This window comes from Camponotus floridanus, unplaced genomic scaffold (assembly GCF_003227725.1).
Source record: "Camponotus floridanus strain SB8 unplaced genomic scaffold, Cflo_v7.5 scaffold10, whole genome shotgun sequence".
NCBI lineage: Eukaryota > Metazoa > Arthropoda > Insecta > Hymenoptera > Formicidae > Camponotus > Camponotus floridanus.
In genome coordinates, this window is record NW_020229215.1 from 1701191 (window position 1) to 1717846 (window position 16656).

Genomic DNA, 16656 nt, shown 5'->3' on the forward strand with positions numbered 1-16656 from the left:
AATTCTAAACTTTTAAAATTGAGTTAAACAGAATAAGTTTCATATTTTGTACTTCTGTTACAAATACACATCTCTTTTATATATATTATATATATATATATATATATATATATATATTTTTTTTTTTTCTTCTTAAATATTATAATTTTATAAGTTTGTTCTTTTCAATTTTGCAAAGTTTAAAAGCGCGCAAGAATATTATACAAATAAATAAAAATTTTCAAAAAATGAATTCAAGAACTTATTACAAGAAATTAATTAATTAAAGATCTTACTGCACATATGTGTATATCTAAATTATCTAAAAGTATGCTCACGTCCCTTTTTTTTGGAATATCAAACTGTATCGAATTTGGCGAATCAACCTACACTCAACTTCCATAGGTTGTGAGCCATATATATATCATCTTATATATTCTGTACGCATATTCAAAAGCTTTAATCCTCTCTGGCGTAATAAACTAATTTCTCCCTCCCACGTGAATGTTGTACAGTCTGCTATTACGCTATCGTACAAATTGTGCGTATTTTATAATTTCTTCCACGTACTCATCGTATACGTCACGGTTGATTTAATAACTGTAGTTTGCATATCTACGCGTACACAAATATGTTCAACATAAGTAAGATGCATTAAAAAGCCATTATCCGCAACTATAAATCTTTTTACAAAAAACGGAATCAAATTTCTTTGAAAAATGCATTTATACTTTATATTAATCTTCTACCTTCTAATTTCTCCTATTTTTTGTTTAATTATGTTTTTTATAATTTTTATAATTTTTATAGTTATCTAGTTATATAGTTATATAGTTCTATAGTTCTATAGTTTTTATAGTTATCTAGTTATCTAGTTCTATAGTTTATCTCTTATTTTATTACGTATAAGAATATAAAAGAAGATATAAAAAAATATAAAGTATTAAATATACATATTTATGATTCATAAATAAACTATTATTCTGATGATTTATAATTTTAATTATATAGTTAATTATATATATATATATATATATATATATATATATATATTAAAACTATATTATTTATATATTTTGCTTAAAAAAAATTAATCATTCAAATACTGTCTTATTTTATATTTTTCTATCTTCTTCCCCAATATGAATTCGCGTCCACTAAAATATTGTCTTATTTCATATTAATATTTTATCTTCTTTTTTAATATTATGTATTTATATCTAGTTTCATGTTTTTATTATATCTTGATTCTGTATCTTGATCTGTATTACACGAAAAATCTGAAACTTTTTGTGACCTTCCAAATATATCCGATAATACATGTAGCAGCAAATCCGTAAACGAGTATTGGTTCCCAAATATTCGATAGCGACTACATCCCGTACGCGGCAACCCTCGTTCACATAATCAACAACCCTCCCGTTCAGCTAAAATTAGATGAGTACGAGCGTAGGTTTATTCAAATTACTCACGTGCAGTATTTGCGAAACAGTCTACCGGATTTTCGAGATGAGATACCCATTAAATTTCTGGCGCGAGAAGCGGAAGCGTCGACAGATGCATTCGCGAGGATGCAGTTGCTTTGTCGCTTCGCGTCAGTGGGATTAATAACAGACGTTAGAGATAGACTACGTTTTTGTGCGAGTTTGTCTTCGCGTCCACTGCGAAAGAACATCCCTTTCATGAATAATTAATTATCATTTCGTTGATTAATCTATCTTGGCTTTATGCGGATATTTGAAAAACCTTAAATAATGATAGCAAAATTCTTTACCATATTTTGAAATGAATTGTTCTTAATTTCATTAAACGTCATTTTTCTTTCCGCAGTATTAAAGAATATTAATTAACTATTATATAATTTTTCAATATTACTTTTATTGTTTTTAATTATAATTTTTTTAATTCTGCTATAATTCTAAAAAAATGATATTTCAAATAGAACATACAGTATTTGTGTAAGTGTGTGAAATAACTTATGCATCTTTCTAAAAGATTTTCTTCATTCAGAGATCGGAAACTTCTAACTTCTTTTAACATATATATATATGATGCAATTTATGAAGAAAGAATATTATCTGATCGTCGTTCAAGTGACGTATTATAAAAACAAAGTGCATCCTTTACGTGGGAAAGTTAATTTATTGATGGGGATTTGAAGGCTTTAGAATGAGCTGACAGGGACTTAGAGGGCTTTAGAATTCCCACACAAAAACGCGACATGCAGCTGTTAGTAGACAAAGATGTAAGTACTTACCGTGGTCTTCTCTAAGCAACGAAGTAGGTGATGATGCTGCAGCTCAAAGATATCCTCCTCTTTGTAGAACTCCTCCAGCTGCAGCCCGCTCTCCTGAGCGGCCAAACGCGCCTCCGCTGCCTTCTTTTTGCTCACGAAGGCGGCGCCGCTCGACGCCTTCGCAATTCTAATGCGTGCCAATCTGGCTTTCTGCAACAAGAAAAAAAGAAGAATTCGTATTACTTAACTGCTGCTTTTAACTCCTTATCTGCTGAATTTAACAAAGCTAATGACTAATAAAGATTTAATGAACTTTCTGTCATTACACTTATATGATAATTAATTGTATATAATTACAATTAATATTTATAAAATTCTAAGGTAAAAAATACAATAAATATCAAGAATATTATAACTTCAAAATTTAAAAATTTAAATTTTCTCCCGGTAATCTATTTAAAAAATTTAATTTTTCAAGCAAGCATATATAATAAAAACATATCGACATTTCGTTATTTTAATAGAAGATCTAATTTTTAAGTAATTAATTAATTGCTTTTTTTATTATTTCTTACAGAATCTGATAATTGTTTCAATGCTTGCTTCGAAACATAAGCGTAATGATTTTATCGTAAAAATGCACGCACATGATCGGAATAAATAAGATACATCGCATCAGGAGATAAATATTTGTATTATTTCAGGATTAAGTATACGCGTAGCTTTCTGCACCGCGGATAAATTCCCACTAAGGCCAGAATAAACTTTTATCTTGGTGACGTGACACATGGCGTCCGAACTTCATCGTGCCTCTTTAAATCCCCATTTTACGCCGCGTGAGGAAGCTCCCGGTTGACAAATGACCGAATTTTCCGTCACAAATATTTTACGTAAATTCTTGCCGTTGAAAAAAATTCTTCTCAAGAAGATTTGCTTTCAACGGAAAGCAATATCTTTCTTTCAGTAATTTCATCTCCCCTAAGCCACAAAACTTTTTATCCTGCATTTTGTAATTTATGAATAGATAAATAAGTGTCTGAAAATTATATACATAAATTATAAATTCTTTTCAATAAATACACATGATTATTTTTATTTATATAATATGTGTTTCATTTTATTGTCTACTTTATTTAAACGCATGTTTAATATCTTTAAAAAGAGAAGTTACATTTACAATTACTGGAGGAAAGACAATAATCATTACTTACATATTATAATTATCAAGTAACTAGACTCTATTATTAAAACTCTACGAAAAATTTAATATTTAAAAATTTAATTTATGAAAACGTGTATTTTACGTGATTTATTGGATCAAAAACTATCGAATAATCAATGCGATATATTTCTAACATACATTCTGCAGATAATGTAACTTTAACTTTAAATTATTTATTTTCACACTTACATAATGTATACGATACGTAATCGTCATAAAATGAGATCATATATTATTTGTTAAAATCAAAAATCATATAGCAAATGATTGCGAGTTTTGGTCGCGAAATTTTTAAATCGTAACTTCTATATTGTACACAGTTTTCTTTGGTTGCAATATAATAAAGTTTTATATGATTAGTGGGAGTGTCATATAAAGTATAGTACAATCTTTAGAATACAGTAATCGCGCGTGTAATCGTAATTAATCATGAGTGAATAAGTGAATAAAAAATCACAACAAAAGCGAACAAGAGAAGAGAAGAAGAGGTCTGAGAAGGTATCAGACATCGGTGGAGCTATTATAGCATAAGCAATTTATAACTTATTGTATTATTCATTGCTTATAAAATTAATTGCTTCTTTATCTCTACGATAGTCTATTTTTAATTGTGTATAAATGTATATGTGTATTTAATCGTGTATATAATGCATATATAAAAAATATTTCTCATACTTTATTTTAATAAAATTTTGTTTTAATTTAATAAAATTTTATTTTAATAACAATTAATTTAGTAACAATTAATTTTAGTTACAATTTTAATAAAATATTTGAAATATCTATAATAAAATATTTATATAAATTAATAGTTTTATATAGATACATGTATATAAAATATTTTAACATAAATAACACATTATATATATATATATATATATATATATATATATATATATTTACGTTACGTATATATGTTTAAGCTTTATAATTATTCATATAAAAATTAAATTTTTCTATTACATGTAAATTATGTAATATATATGATTAAATATTTATAAAAAATAAAGAAGTCATTCTTTTTATAGTTTTGATTTCTTTCTCTGATAATTTACGAAAAAATATAACAGACTATGTATATGTGTATATATATCTTTCACATCCATTTACTTCTTTATTTACAGTAAAGTTGAATCATGAGAACAAAATGCAAAATAAAAGGTTACGGAGCTCGTAAATTTTAAGTTATAGCGAGCAATATTACTAGCAGTTGAAATACTTTAAATCATTTATTTATAATCCTGGACAAACGAGGAACTATAAATAAACATAGCTCTTTTCGCCCTGTATTTTTCTAAGCGTCTTTATAAATAAACGACCTTATGCAACCTTATTGACGCTGCATACAACTACATGATTAACTTTACTTTTTTCTTACGGTTGACCTGCAACAATCATAGTGTTATTTTATGCAGCAAGAAATCTGTGCGCAACCAGTGAACGCAAATAATTTCCTTAACCAGTGTTGCTTAATTCTTATATGATTTTTTTCTTAATATTTTAAAATTATAAAAAGCATATTGATATGATCATATCTTTAAATGCCATCTTTTTTATCTTAATCTTCCTTGTAAAATATTTGCTAATTCATTAATTCTAAAATTATAAAAAGTCTACTATCGAAGCATTTTATTATGTACATTTTTTTGTAGCAAAAGTTCAACCAGATATTATCTTTTTTACTATATTTTAACATATTGTTGTAAATCTCTTTATCGTGTGTGTGTGTGTGTGTGTGTGTGTGTGTGTGTGTGTGTGTGTGTGTGTGTGTCACACACCTTAATTTATACATACATTATAATAAAATATTGCTGAAGTTTATAATTAAATTAATTCAAGTTTATAATTAATTTAAGTTTATAATTAAATTAATTCAAAGTATGTAGAAACTTCATTTTAATAAGAAGATTTTGTGCTATAAATTTGCACCTTTCAATTTATAATATACTTAGATTTTTTAAATCCGAATCTTAACACTTTTCTACTATTTCTTTTAATAAAATATTATATTGTTATAATTATCTTATATGTATATAGATAATATTGATTTCAAATTCTCTTCAAAATAAAAGAAAGTATAAGAGATTTCTCTAAAATTTCAAATAAACAATTATTTCACTATGTAGATTTTGGATCTTAAGAGCCAAATATCTCTTTTCTTTTCAATCAACATATAATATTAAAAGATTTTGTTTAAAAAAATATCAAATTTATACATTATAACAGGATTAAAATTTTTAACTTGAAAATTTACTACTGTGCGATAAATTGTTAAGCGATCTATTATCGTCTGCACATATATAACAATAAAAAATTACAAATAAATTAATAAATAAAATTTTATTTTCCAAGAAATAAATGCATAACGTACAGTATTTAATTAAAACATAAACTAAACATTAAACATATTTTTGAACACAATGTCACTAGTTTCGATGTAATAGAATAATATTGGAATTTCTGTGGTTTTATGCGATATTACACCGTGAATAAACTTTCGATGAACTCTTTTCCGGCCGCAAACGAGGATTAACGGCGTCCGAGCGGTAGCGTATCGATCGTGCTAATTTTGTAACTTTCGCAACTTGCACTATGCAATTGCGGAAATTGCGACAGACGGCAATAGGCGCTAATTCAATGTCCGCGTCTCGAATTGCCGTGCGTAATCATTATGAGGATATAACGAGTTAAAATGTATTATATGTTCTCTTGTAAGATTTTTCGAACGCTGATGTATATTTTTGTGAACAATATCGATAGTTACCGTTAATCGGCTGATTAGAGATTAAAAGGGCCCAGTATGTGTTTCCATCGGTTCTATTTTTGTTAAAAAAGGGGTAAAAACACGCGTTGCAACAACTAAAGGATCGGAAGATTTCAATCGATAAAAATATGGACATACGAGAACTAATCCTTTTCCCTTGCAAAAAAAATTATTCTTTTCAACCTTTAGATTACTTTTGCAAATGCATGGGTTACTTTTCATGTATAAAATTAATAATTCACATGTTATATTTTTTGTAACATATTTAAAAAAAATAAAATGTCACATATTAAATAAAATATAAGCAACTTTAATATTGTAACATAGTTATCTTGCATTTATAATATTTTATATTTACATTTATTCACATGTATCATGTCATATTAATTAATAAACGTTCATGAAAATAGCACACTCGAAATCGTGTGTGCTTTTTGCTATTTTTAAAATATCTTGGTTAGTAGAACACAAATATTCTTATCGTCTATTTAACATTAAAAATGAACTTTTTTATATGGCATCAAGATATACATTCTCATGAATTTATTAAAAGAAAATTAGATCTTTATCCAAAACTTTTATCTCTTATTTCATTCAAATATCTAAAAATTAGAATTCGACAAATACATTTTGCAGCAAATAAACTGTGTAAAGAGTTATATAAATTTAATTCCATTGCCTGTAACCTAAGGAAATTTCAAACCGCTAAATCCGCTAAATCCGCATAGAGATTATGAAACTCTTGGCTTATCGCAAATTTGCGATAAGAGTGCCAAGGATGCAAGTCAACATGCAAACAAGGTCGCCTCATGAAACAGAAGCCCGGTTGCCGATTTACATTTGCCTCGGTATATTTTCGCGCGGTGCAATTCCAGCCAAAGGTGCAGCCGCGATTTTCTGCGACGCGCATTCGCTCGATACACGCAAATGTTTACGTCGTTACGGATCGAGGCATCTGCGAAGCATCGGTATGCCGTATTCGAATACAACTGCGGCTGAATTGTGCTTTACTGTCATGTGACGACAGCTACGATAACGACCGTCGAGGATAGAACGCTGACAATCGTCAGAATCATCATCAGCTGTGAGCGGACGCAGCTTTATGGAACCACAATGAAAACGTCGTAAAGCGAGCAGCTCGAGTTTTCTAGATGCCTGGCATAACACGATGAAATTCATAGCGATGTTATTTCAAGTGCGATAAATTACGATGTCGCGACGCGAAATGTTTCGAATTTAATCAATATGTTTGCCGTCTCGATGCTTCCGGCATTCGCCGGAATCGCCAATCACTGGTTTAAATAAAGTTTAAGTAAATATCATAGTATATTTATACATCGCTTCATATGTTGAATTTTGTTTTGAATCGAAAATGTTCTTGCTTCTTTCATGAATTAGTTAGAATTAATCATATTTAAAGCAAAGAAATTAGTTTGGATTAATTAATTAAATTTATTTTGATATAATTAAATTTAGATCGAGTATAAATTGCAATCGTTAGTATAGGTAGCAAAATGCTGCACCAGCTTCACAAATATACATAATACATATTGACATATGTGCTATATCGAATATATTTCAAATGGCACGCTTGACAGACTTCATAACAAATTAACCGCTTAATAATGACTATTTCTCAATTTACATGTAAATTTGCTGCAATTCTTGCGTAACTTTAGATTACACGACAACAAATATCTATGTCGATGTTTATTATATAAGGATTGTATTTGCTGACGTGCATTAATTAAGTAATTAATGTCAATATTTATTAACAACACATTTTGACTTTCAAAATATCATGCATCGAGATTTTCACGTTATAAAGGCCAAAAATTATTCTATCACTTTCATGTGTAATCTTATACATAATATTATATACATATTTTATATTAATATAAATATATATTAATATAAAATAATATAATATATAATATATAATATAATATATAAATATTAATATAATATAATATAATATAATATAAATATTATATGGAGAAAAAAAATATATAAAAATATATAAGGAAACGCGCAATAAAAGAGATGTTCACAAGCATTAATATTTCTAATCAAATTTAAAAAAAAAAAAAGATTATTTCTTCAAGAAAAATTCATAGATAAAAAGAAGAATAGCAATTCTGAGAGTCTCAATGTAACACAAAATGGTAAATGCCCATAAAAGATATGCTGCCATATAGAGTAACTTAATTTCCTTATCGTTGTTACATTGTAAACGTGTCTTTCCGAAGACGCTTTTACATTTCGGGGAGCGCGAAAGGGTTATCAGCGTCTGGCAGCGCGTCGCCGCCGGAAGTTACATAGATTCGTGAATGCATTCAACCCACCGGTACGGTATCGTGAAACGAGAGAAAGTAGAAGTTTGGCTGAAACGTATCTACAGCTCGCAGCGGTTTCACAGCCCAAGGCGGACACAATCGAATATTCGAATAGGTAGTCGCTAAATAGACGCGTGCGCAGAAAACAAAGCGACGAGAACAATATTGTACGCTCGCGCCGAGACTGCAGACACAGTGATTAAAAAGTGCATAACGATCATCCCCCGTGCAATTACTAGAAAACCGTGCCGCCGGAAACTGTAACAACGAATGTTGGTTCCTACGTGTTTTTCCTTTTTAATCGAGCAATCGACCAATTGATTTCTCCAAACCTAGCGATTTCTAATTTAAAATTGCAAAAAAGCAAATCGGAAATTATCGAAGAACGAATTACACTTAAGGGAATGCCAAAAGAATATCGTGGAATGTAAAAATGATATGTAACTTCAAATATGCATATCGTTTGAGAAAAATATGGTCAAGTATGCAAGTTCGTAAAAATTATCAGACATTCTTATAAATGTCAGATACACTTCGCTCTTACAATTAGAAAAATTTTGTTTCGTGAAATTCGCGACGCACATTCATTGATGCCCATTGAAATCTTTCTACCGGTGAAATCTCGAGAGAATCCTCAAGAGGCTTCTCTCTTCTTTCGCGAAAAAAAATTCTGCAATTCTGAAAACCACTTTTATCCTCCTGAGGAAAGTCTCATAAAATAAGTCTTGCATAGCGTATCGCGAGCACAGTAGGGTTTTCTTAAAAAAAAAACGCGAAAGCTTTGGGCCGTCCAACCTCTTGTCCATGACCCGCGTTATTTCGCGGCATTCGCCTAATTAACTTAGATGGATAAGCGGTGGGCGAAAGCTCGCGATCGTTACCGATCGCGTTATACCCTTTCCCCTTATCGTCGGCTCGCAGCCGGAATTAATTGTCGAATATCACGCAAAGATCATCGCGTGTATCCGTAATGTGTTCACGTTGGCTTTTATTACTTAACTGAATTCGGAAGTTCTTGTCGAGGAGTCGATAACCGATAGGGCTGTGCAAAATAATGTTCGATTCGTTAAAAAATTTCAAAAGCGTAAAAATATTTCAATTAATCGTGAGAAATAAATATATTGAAAGAATTAATTTATAAGTAAAATATTATTGTTATTTTATATTTCAATTGAAAATTTCCCAAAAGAATTACTGAAAAGTCTAACTAAGTGTTATGTCATATATTCATTTATACACTTATTTTTTTTGCTTTCAATTATTTTTAGACTTTCAATTCAATCAGTTTCAATAGAATAGATTCTCATGCAAATTTCTTATGATATCGTGGGCCGAGAATATTTTTCAAAAATATTGTTTCGTTCGCAGAGAAAAATATCTATCGACAGCGAAAATAAAAATATTAGAACCAATTTAATATTATCTTGGAATATATTGAATATCCTATCATAGTTTCTATGACAGAAATCCGTTTGATATCTCGTCGATATCAAGAAAATTTTGAAAAACTATATTACATTCCGTAAGTAACAATCACATCTAGTATCGATGCCAGTATTGACGGAATTGCAAATACCATATTTTTATTTTATTATTTTATTAATAATTTACACATCTAATTTTATGCAAAAGAGATATGTTATTTTTATTTATTACAATATTTTGTGATGTTTTTAAATGAAATTCAATAAGTATAAACAATTAAACAATTTTTATATCAAATCGTAATTCTTAAACGTATGTTAAAAATTATTATATATTTAGTATATAATAAAATATTAATAAAAATTTATGCATACTTTTTAATTTCAATAAATATTAATAAATTTCATCGAATACGATCCATTAAAGATTATTCTTTGACGGGCCAAGGTTCTGTTTATTAAAAATTCCCACGCGATGCCTCGAAAAATTAAGGTCAGTTATTTACATCGCTTACATCCGTTAGTCGGTTATTGATGATTACTATTTGCGTTAATACCCGCAATAGTGCATTCTAATTACTGTCTACGTACGTAGCATTCGCAATTAATTAAAACCGCGACGCACGGAAGCTCCGCGTTAATTTACATCGTTGGCTGTAAGCGTTGTCCCGAATTTCTTGTCGGGCTTTTCATTTTGAGCTGCCGCTTATAATAACCGGCTCAGCGAATAGCTAATCGGTGCATTTGCATTATTAGGCGTGTCGAGAAGTATTGCATAAGAGCGTCATTGCACTTTTTAGCTGTTCTTTGGCAAGGCAAATACTCTAAAATTACAATGTTCGCTCTTGATTGCCATCTAATAATGCATTCATGAAATATCAACTTATATTTTCATTGTTATTTTTTATTATTTTTTTTTAGAATTATTTTTAATATTATAAAGTTTTTTCTGGATCTTATTTTTTTGATCATGAAAATCACTATATGATTAAAATAAGTACTTTTACAAGTCTTAATGTAGAAAGCATCTCAAAATCAACAAATTATAATCTATTTAACAAATAAATAATAATATATGTATAACGAATAAATAGAATTTCAAAGCAAAGTATTAGTAAATACGTTTGAAACCCATTACGAAAGTCATATATTTGTCGCAAAGATGCTTCATTAATTATATCGTAATAATTTATGCAGTTTGTAAATAAAATTTAATACGTATGCATAACGTTAGAATTATTATGCATAATAACGTTAGAATTATTCGCATATATATTTTATTCATTTCACGAATTTGAAATTTATTCATTTCACGCCATTTTCTCGCTATTTGTATCATTGCATCACGAGTTCCAACATGTCAATATGAAAATCGCGTAAAGATTTTATCTATGTGAACGATCAAATAACTGTTGTGCTGCTATATTTCGTTATGAAAACCAATCTAACTGTCGCGTATGAATAAAATATAAAAGAAAATCAAATTAACAAATCTAAAAAGTAAAATCTTAATTCTTCTTTAGCATAAAAATTAAGTTTAAATTTTATTAAGCACAAATATGTTTTATAAACATTTGAAATGGATTATAAACATTATATATTAATGATAAGTTGACATTGGACATAATGAAATAATATATATGCATATGCATGTACATAATTTCAATATCAATTAGAATGCATAACTATTACATGTCAAATATAATCGTTTCGTTTATTTTATACCGTAATAGATGATATTTACAAACTTTTGATTTTTATAGGCTTTTTTAAAAAGAAATATACAAAACTAAAAAAATTATCTGTATTCAATAAATATAATTTTGACAAAAATAAGTAAAATTATAACGAAAAAAATCATCACAAGTAATAATAATGGTTACAAGATAATTTAGCAATTAAAAAATTAATAAAAATAATGATATTGCAAATATCCTAATCCAATTTTGAAAATAGATCGTTTTGCTAATATATAAGTAATATTTTGGATTGCCAATATTCTTTTTGTACAATGTTCCTTTAACCGTAACATAAAAGTGGATATTACACGAAAGCAATTTGCGGAAGAGTTAACCCTATTAGGAAGCGAACATCTGTGCACGTTATATACGTACGTGATTGCTGAAAGGTTAAAAGAATAGAAAAATGATTTCTTCCTAGGATTCGTATGTTATCGTTCTTAATGCATATAAAAACAATCACAACGGACTAACGCGTAGGCGCGTTAATAGAGACTGCCTCTTGTATGAATCATGCAATACTAAGAAGCTTTCTCATATATATTTTCACTAACAATAAGTAGACAAAATTAAAGGGATGTGATTTTAATAAAATCCATATATTATCTTGTGTTAAAATATCTACATGTTCGAACACTAATGTGCATTAATATAAATTAATTGCTTAAAAATATACTATTTTAAAAAGAGAGTTTTTATGGATATTTTCATCTGTATTAAATAAACTAAAATAGAGAGAGAGAGAGAGAGAGAGAGAGAGAATGTAAAATTATAAAAAATCAATTGTATTACACGAGAATCACAAGAGAATTAGTGATTATTTCACAAATGCCTTGTTTCTTTATGTATCGACCTGCCGCGATTTTATTTGTCTATGATATTATTTTTACAAAAAAAGATGCTACAGCGTCGTCGTTGCTATTTTCTCAGTCTTACTTTTATTCGCAAAAAATTAATATCGGATTTTCCAGGAACGAAGTATATAATGTTCGTTAATCTCTACAGCCCTAAATATGTTTTTAGTAAAATATATAATTCACAAATTAATCAGCATTCATAAGTTGAAATTGATAATGATTTATTAGAAATATAAAGAAGAAAGAAAAAATATTCAAGCAATTTAATATTTAATTTAGATATAATCATTACTGAAAAAGACATTTTGACAAAGGAGCTTCTAACGCATCTTTTTAGAATAATTTTAAATTCTTTTACGCATATTTTAAGAATAATTTTAAATTTCTACAATTTAAAATTTTTTTAAATTTAAATTTTTACAATTTTTCTTTAGTAACATTTATTTTTGATTTCGATACTATTTAAAAAAATTCAAAGTTTAATTTTTCTGTAGTGGTCAAACAAATATTTGACTTTAATCTCAACGCTTTTGCTGATAAAGATAAAAGAAATCCTCTCTCTTGATCAAGAAATTAAAAAAAAATAAAAAGCTCAAAGCTTCGCTTTCTTTAGTGATTGATTGAACGAAGCAATCTTGATTAACCTACGCGGTCGAACTGTTCGGAACTGTTTGTAGCGTTAAGAATAACCGCGACCGCACCGATCGCCACTGCTGCAACCAAGCGCGGCTGTTTATTTAGTGAAAAAGAAGCGGCGCAATAAAACTTCGACAGCCGGCCAATGACGTCAATGATTTAATCGCACATCGCGAATGGATCAGAGGAATCGTCGGTTGTCGACAGAAAATCTTTCTCTTTGTTGAGAAAAGGAATAAAATGTATTTTGCGAAAAAAATTCATGCAACTGAAATATGGCAATTATTTTTATGTTATTGTTTCCTATCACGTCGATTTGATTGAAAGTAAAAAAGAAATCATCGAGAAATACACTTGTAAATTTGATGAATATATGATACCCTAATAATTTAAAAATTTAAATATCAATATTATGTATTTTTGAATAAAAATTATTTTAAAAATTTAAATCTTTTTCATAATTCAAGTAAATAGATTCTACGGATTTGCTTACACAATCGTATATATTATATAATTATTATATTTAACTGCAAAATTACTGCAAAATTAGAGAGGTAGAAAACATTTTTTTAGAAAAATGTTCCAATAAAACACTTAAGCTATTTAACACTTTAGCTATTTAAAAAAATTTATTGACGAACAAAGTTTATCTTAGGAGATTTTGGATTTAAATCTTAATCCGCTTTATCCTCGTTAGCTCCAAACTTTGTCGATAATAATATTATCACAAACATTGAGACAAATGTGTTCTGAAGAAAGATTTCAAACACAGATATTAAATTGGAAATATAACAAAATCGACATTTGATCGATGAAAATCTTTCTTTTGATCAAATTTAATAAGTTTGTGCAAATAAAAATAACTTTGAACATTTCTCCTGATATACAAAGTGTTCTTTTTTTAATTTTTAAACTTGGATATGTCAAGAGAAATGTCAAAGTTATTTTTCTTTGTACAAATTTGTTAAATTTTATCAAAATAAAAAGATTTTCAATATATATATATATTTTAAGATATAAACAATAAAAATAAATTTGAAACTAGTATCTTTATCTACGACAGTTTTCGATTTATCTAATTCAATTTATCGATTTTTTTATGAATATTTAAGTTAAAATTTATGAATGAAATTTATGAATATTTCTAGTTAACCTTTTCTAGTTAAATTGCAGCCTAAGAAATTAACGTGTTGTCGCTAATGATTCTCGCTTTGCCAAGATTCTCTGCTTCGTCAAGATTTTCGCGGACATCCTTTATCCTCCTCGTCTATTTTTGGAACAAACCCTTAGCACGCCTGATGCTCCACACGTACTTGTTTTCTTTCCACGCCTCCTCTAGCTCCGTGTCTGCCCCTGAGAGGGCGAAAAAAGAGAGGGCGGTGAGTTGGTGGTCGCTTTGAGAGAAAAAAATCTAACGAGGAATAATAGAGATACCCGCACCTCTATCTACAAACATCGCTTATAAACAAACAATTAACTTGCGTATCATCAACGAAATTAGCACCGATTTACAGAAGCTTTGCGTATCCAAGAAATAATAAGAATAGTTCAAATATCAAAGGTATAAATGTAAACTGACAAAAATGAAATAATTGCGACACAAGATACAGTTTCAATTAAATTTAAAAAATAAAATAAAAATGTTATAAAGTTAGAAATATAAAATTAAAACGAAATAAATTTTTTGGTGCTGTAAAATAAATTTATTTGCAAAAAAATAGATATAAAAATAGACAGATAAGAAAAATAGACAATAAAAAGAAATTGTATTAAGAAAAAATTGATTTTAAATTATTTAAGAGAATTCGTGTAAGAACAAATTTTTGAAAAATTTGAGAAAAATTATATTATATAAAGACCAATAGAAATATATGTGTGATTTTCATTATATATCTAAATATAAATATATATAAGCATAAAAATTTATTATTTATATGTTAAATGTAAATGCATAAAATGAAAGTGACAAAATTTCCATGATTTTTGTCTTTCCCAGGTTAAAATAATTTGCAAAGTTTCTGCTATTAACACTGTGACGAACCTTATTAAAAATCGCGTGCAAAAGTTGAAATAGGCTTTGCGAGTTTCTATCGTTTTTCCCTCAGGCACCAGCTGTCGGAATCAATCCTATGTGTAAAGTTAACTGGAGCTAAAGGTAAATGACTGTTTGAAAGTGTATTTATACAACTAAGCTGCTTCATCACTTAGCAAGCTATTTGTAATAAAATAAACTTTAACTTTCAATGAGTTTGCTCAACTTTATTATAACTTATAGCTTAATCTCTAAATCTCAATAATACGAGATAACTATAAAAAAATTCTTGATTAAAATAAATTTCTTCTTATTTGTCTTTCCTCCATAATTGTTTTATTATTATCAATTTATTTTATTTCATAAATAAAGCATATTTCAAGCATAACGGAATCTTTAGTGTTAGCGAATGTCATCCACTTTATGAATTAAATAACATTAAAAAATTCATTAAAAAAATTAATAATATATAAAATTGATAAGTTTTATAATTATTATAAAATTTGACATTAATGAATATATGATTTGTGATCAGAAAAGTGATAAAATATTCATGCTTTTGATATCTTTAGGAGCTTTATTAAATTTTATGATTTCAATAGCATGAATATATTCAATGAATTAACTAAATTTTGATATTCTACATAATTATTCATTTTCATGATCAGTCAATTTAAATAAATATATATCAGTTATTTAAATAAATATATATCAGTTATTTAGTATTATTATTAAATTGATAAATATGACAAAATTATCAATAAACCCAATAAATCCGACAACTTAAATAAACACAAAAGTGATCAAAATTTGATATAAGATACATTTTTATACATTTTTGTATATAAATAGTCAATTTAATAATTGATGTGATGCGAAATATTTTTTATATAAGATAAAAGGTAAGCACTTTTTATACGTACACAAAAACTATCTCTCTCTCTCTCTCTCTCTCTCTCTCTCTCTCTCTCTCTCTCTCTCTCTCTCTCTCTACAAATAATTAACAAATAATTTATATATTAAATAAATTTTATAAGTTAAAATATTGAAAATTGCGACTTAAAATAAAATCTACAAGTGTATAACATTATAAATTCTAAAATATTCAAGAAAATTAATTGTAAAATTTCAAATAAAACTTATTTTTACATATTTTATTATACTCCGGTAAAATTTTATCTGTTATATTTTGTTTATGCACGCTGTCATCGATTTACTTAACTTCTCAATCGAAAGAATCCCGGTATAAAGCACTTACAAATGGATTCCATATGTGTTGATTCATTGATTTTATACAAATTTTTTTAGATAGTTTTATTATCAAGCAAACTGTTCATGTAAAGTTATTTAATGCACTTTTCTCATAAAATATAAAAAGAAATTTATAATCTTTTATAATAAAAAAATATGCATGTGTGTGAGTTTATAGTT

The 16656-nt window shown here is 27.7% G+C and overlaps 1 protein-coding gene across 7 annotated transcripts in view; it reads right to left on the bottom strand.

Annotated features, from left to right (window-relative positions):
* The window catches only part of LOC105249471 (potassium voltage-gated channel protein Shal), a 94461-nt gene that overhangs the window by 39606 nt on the left and 38199 nt on the right, over window positions 1-16656 (bottom strand). For all 7 annotated transcript variants that reach the window (XR_889049.3, XR_889050.2, XR_889047.3 and 4 more), the window contains exon 3: window positions 2237-2425. Coding sequence is in view for 3 of the 7 variants with exons in the window: in XM_011254980.2 (XP_011253282.1) it covers window positions 2237-2425 (189 nt within the window). In the remaining 4 variants the exon portion in view is untranslated. The remainder of the gene's footprint in view (window positions 1-2236; window positions 2426-16656) is intronic.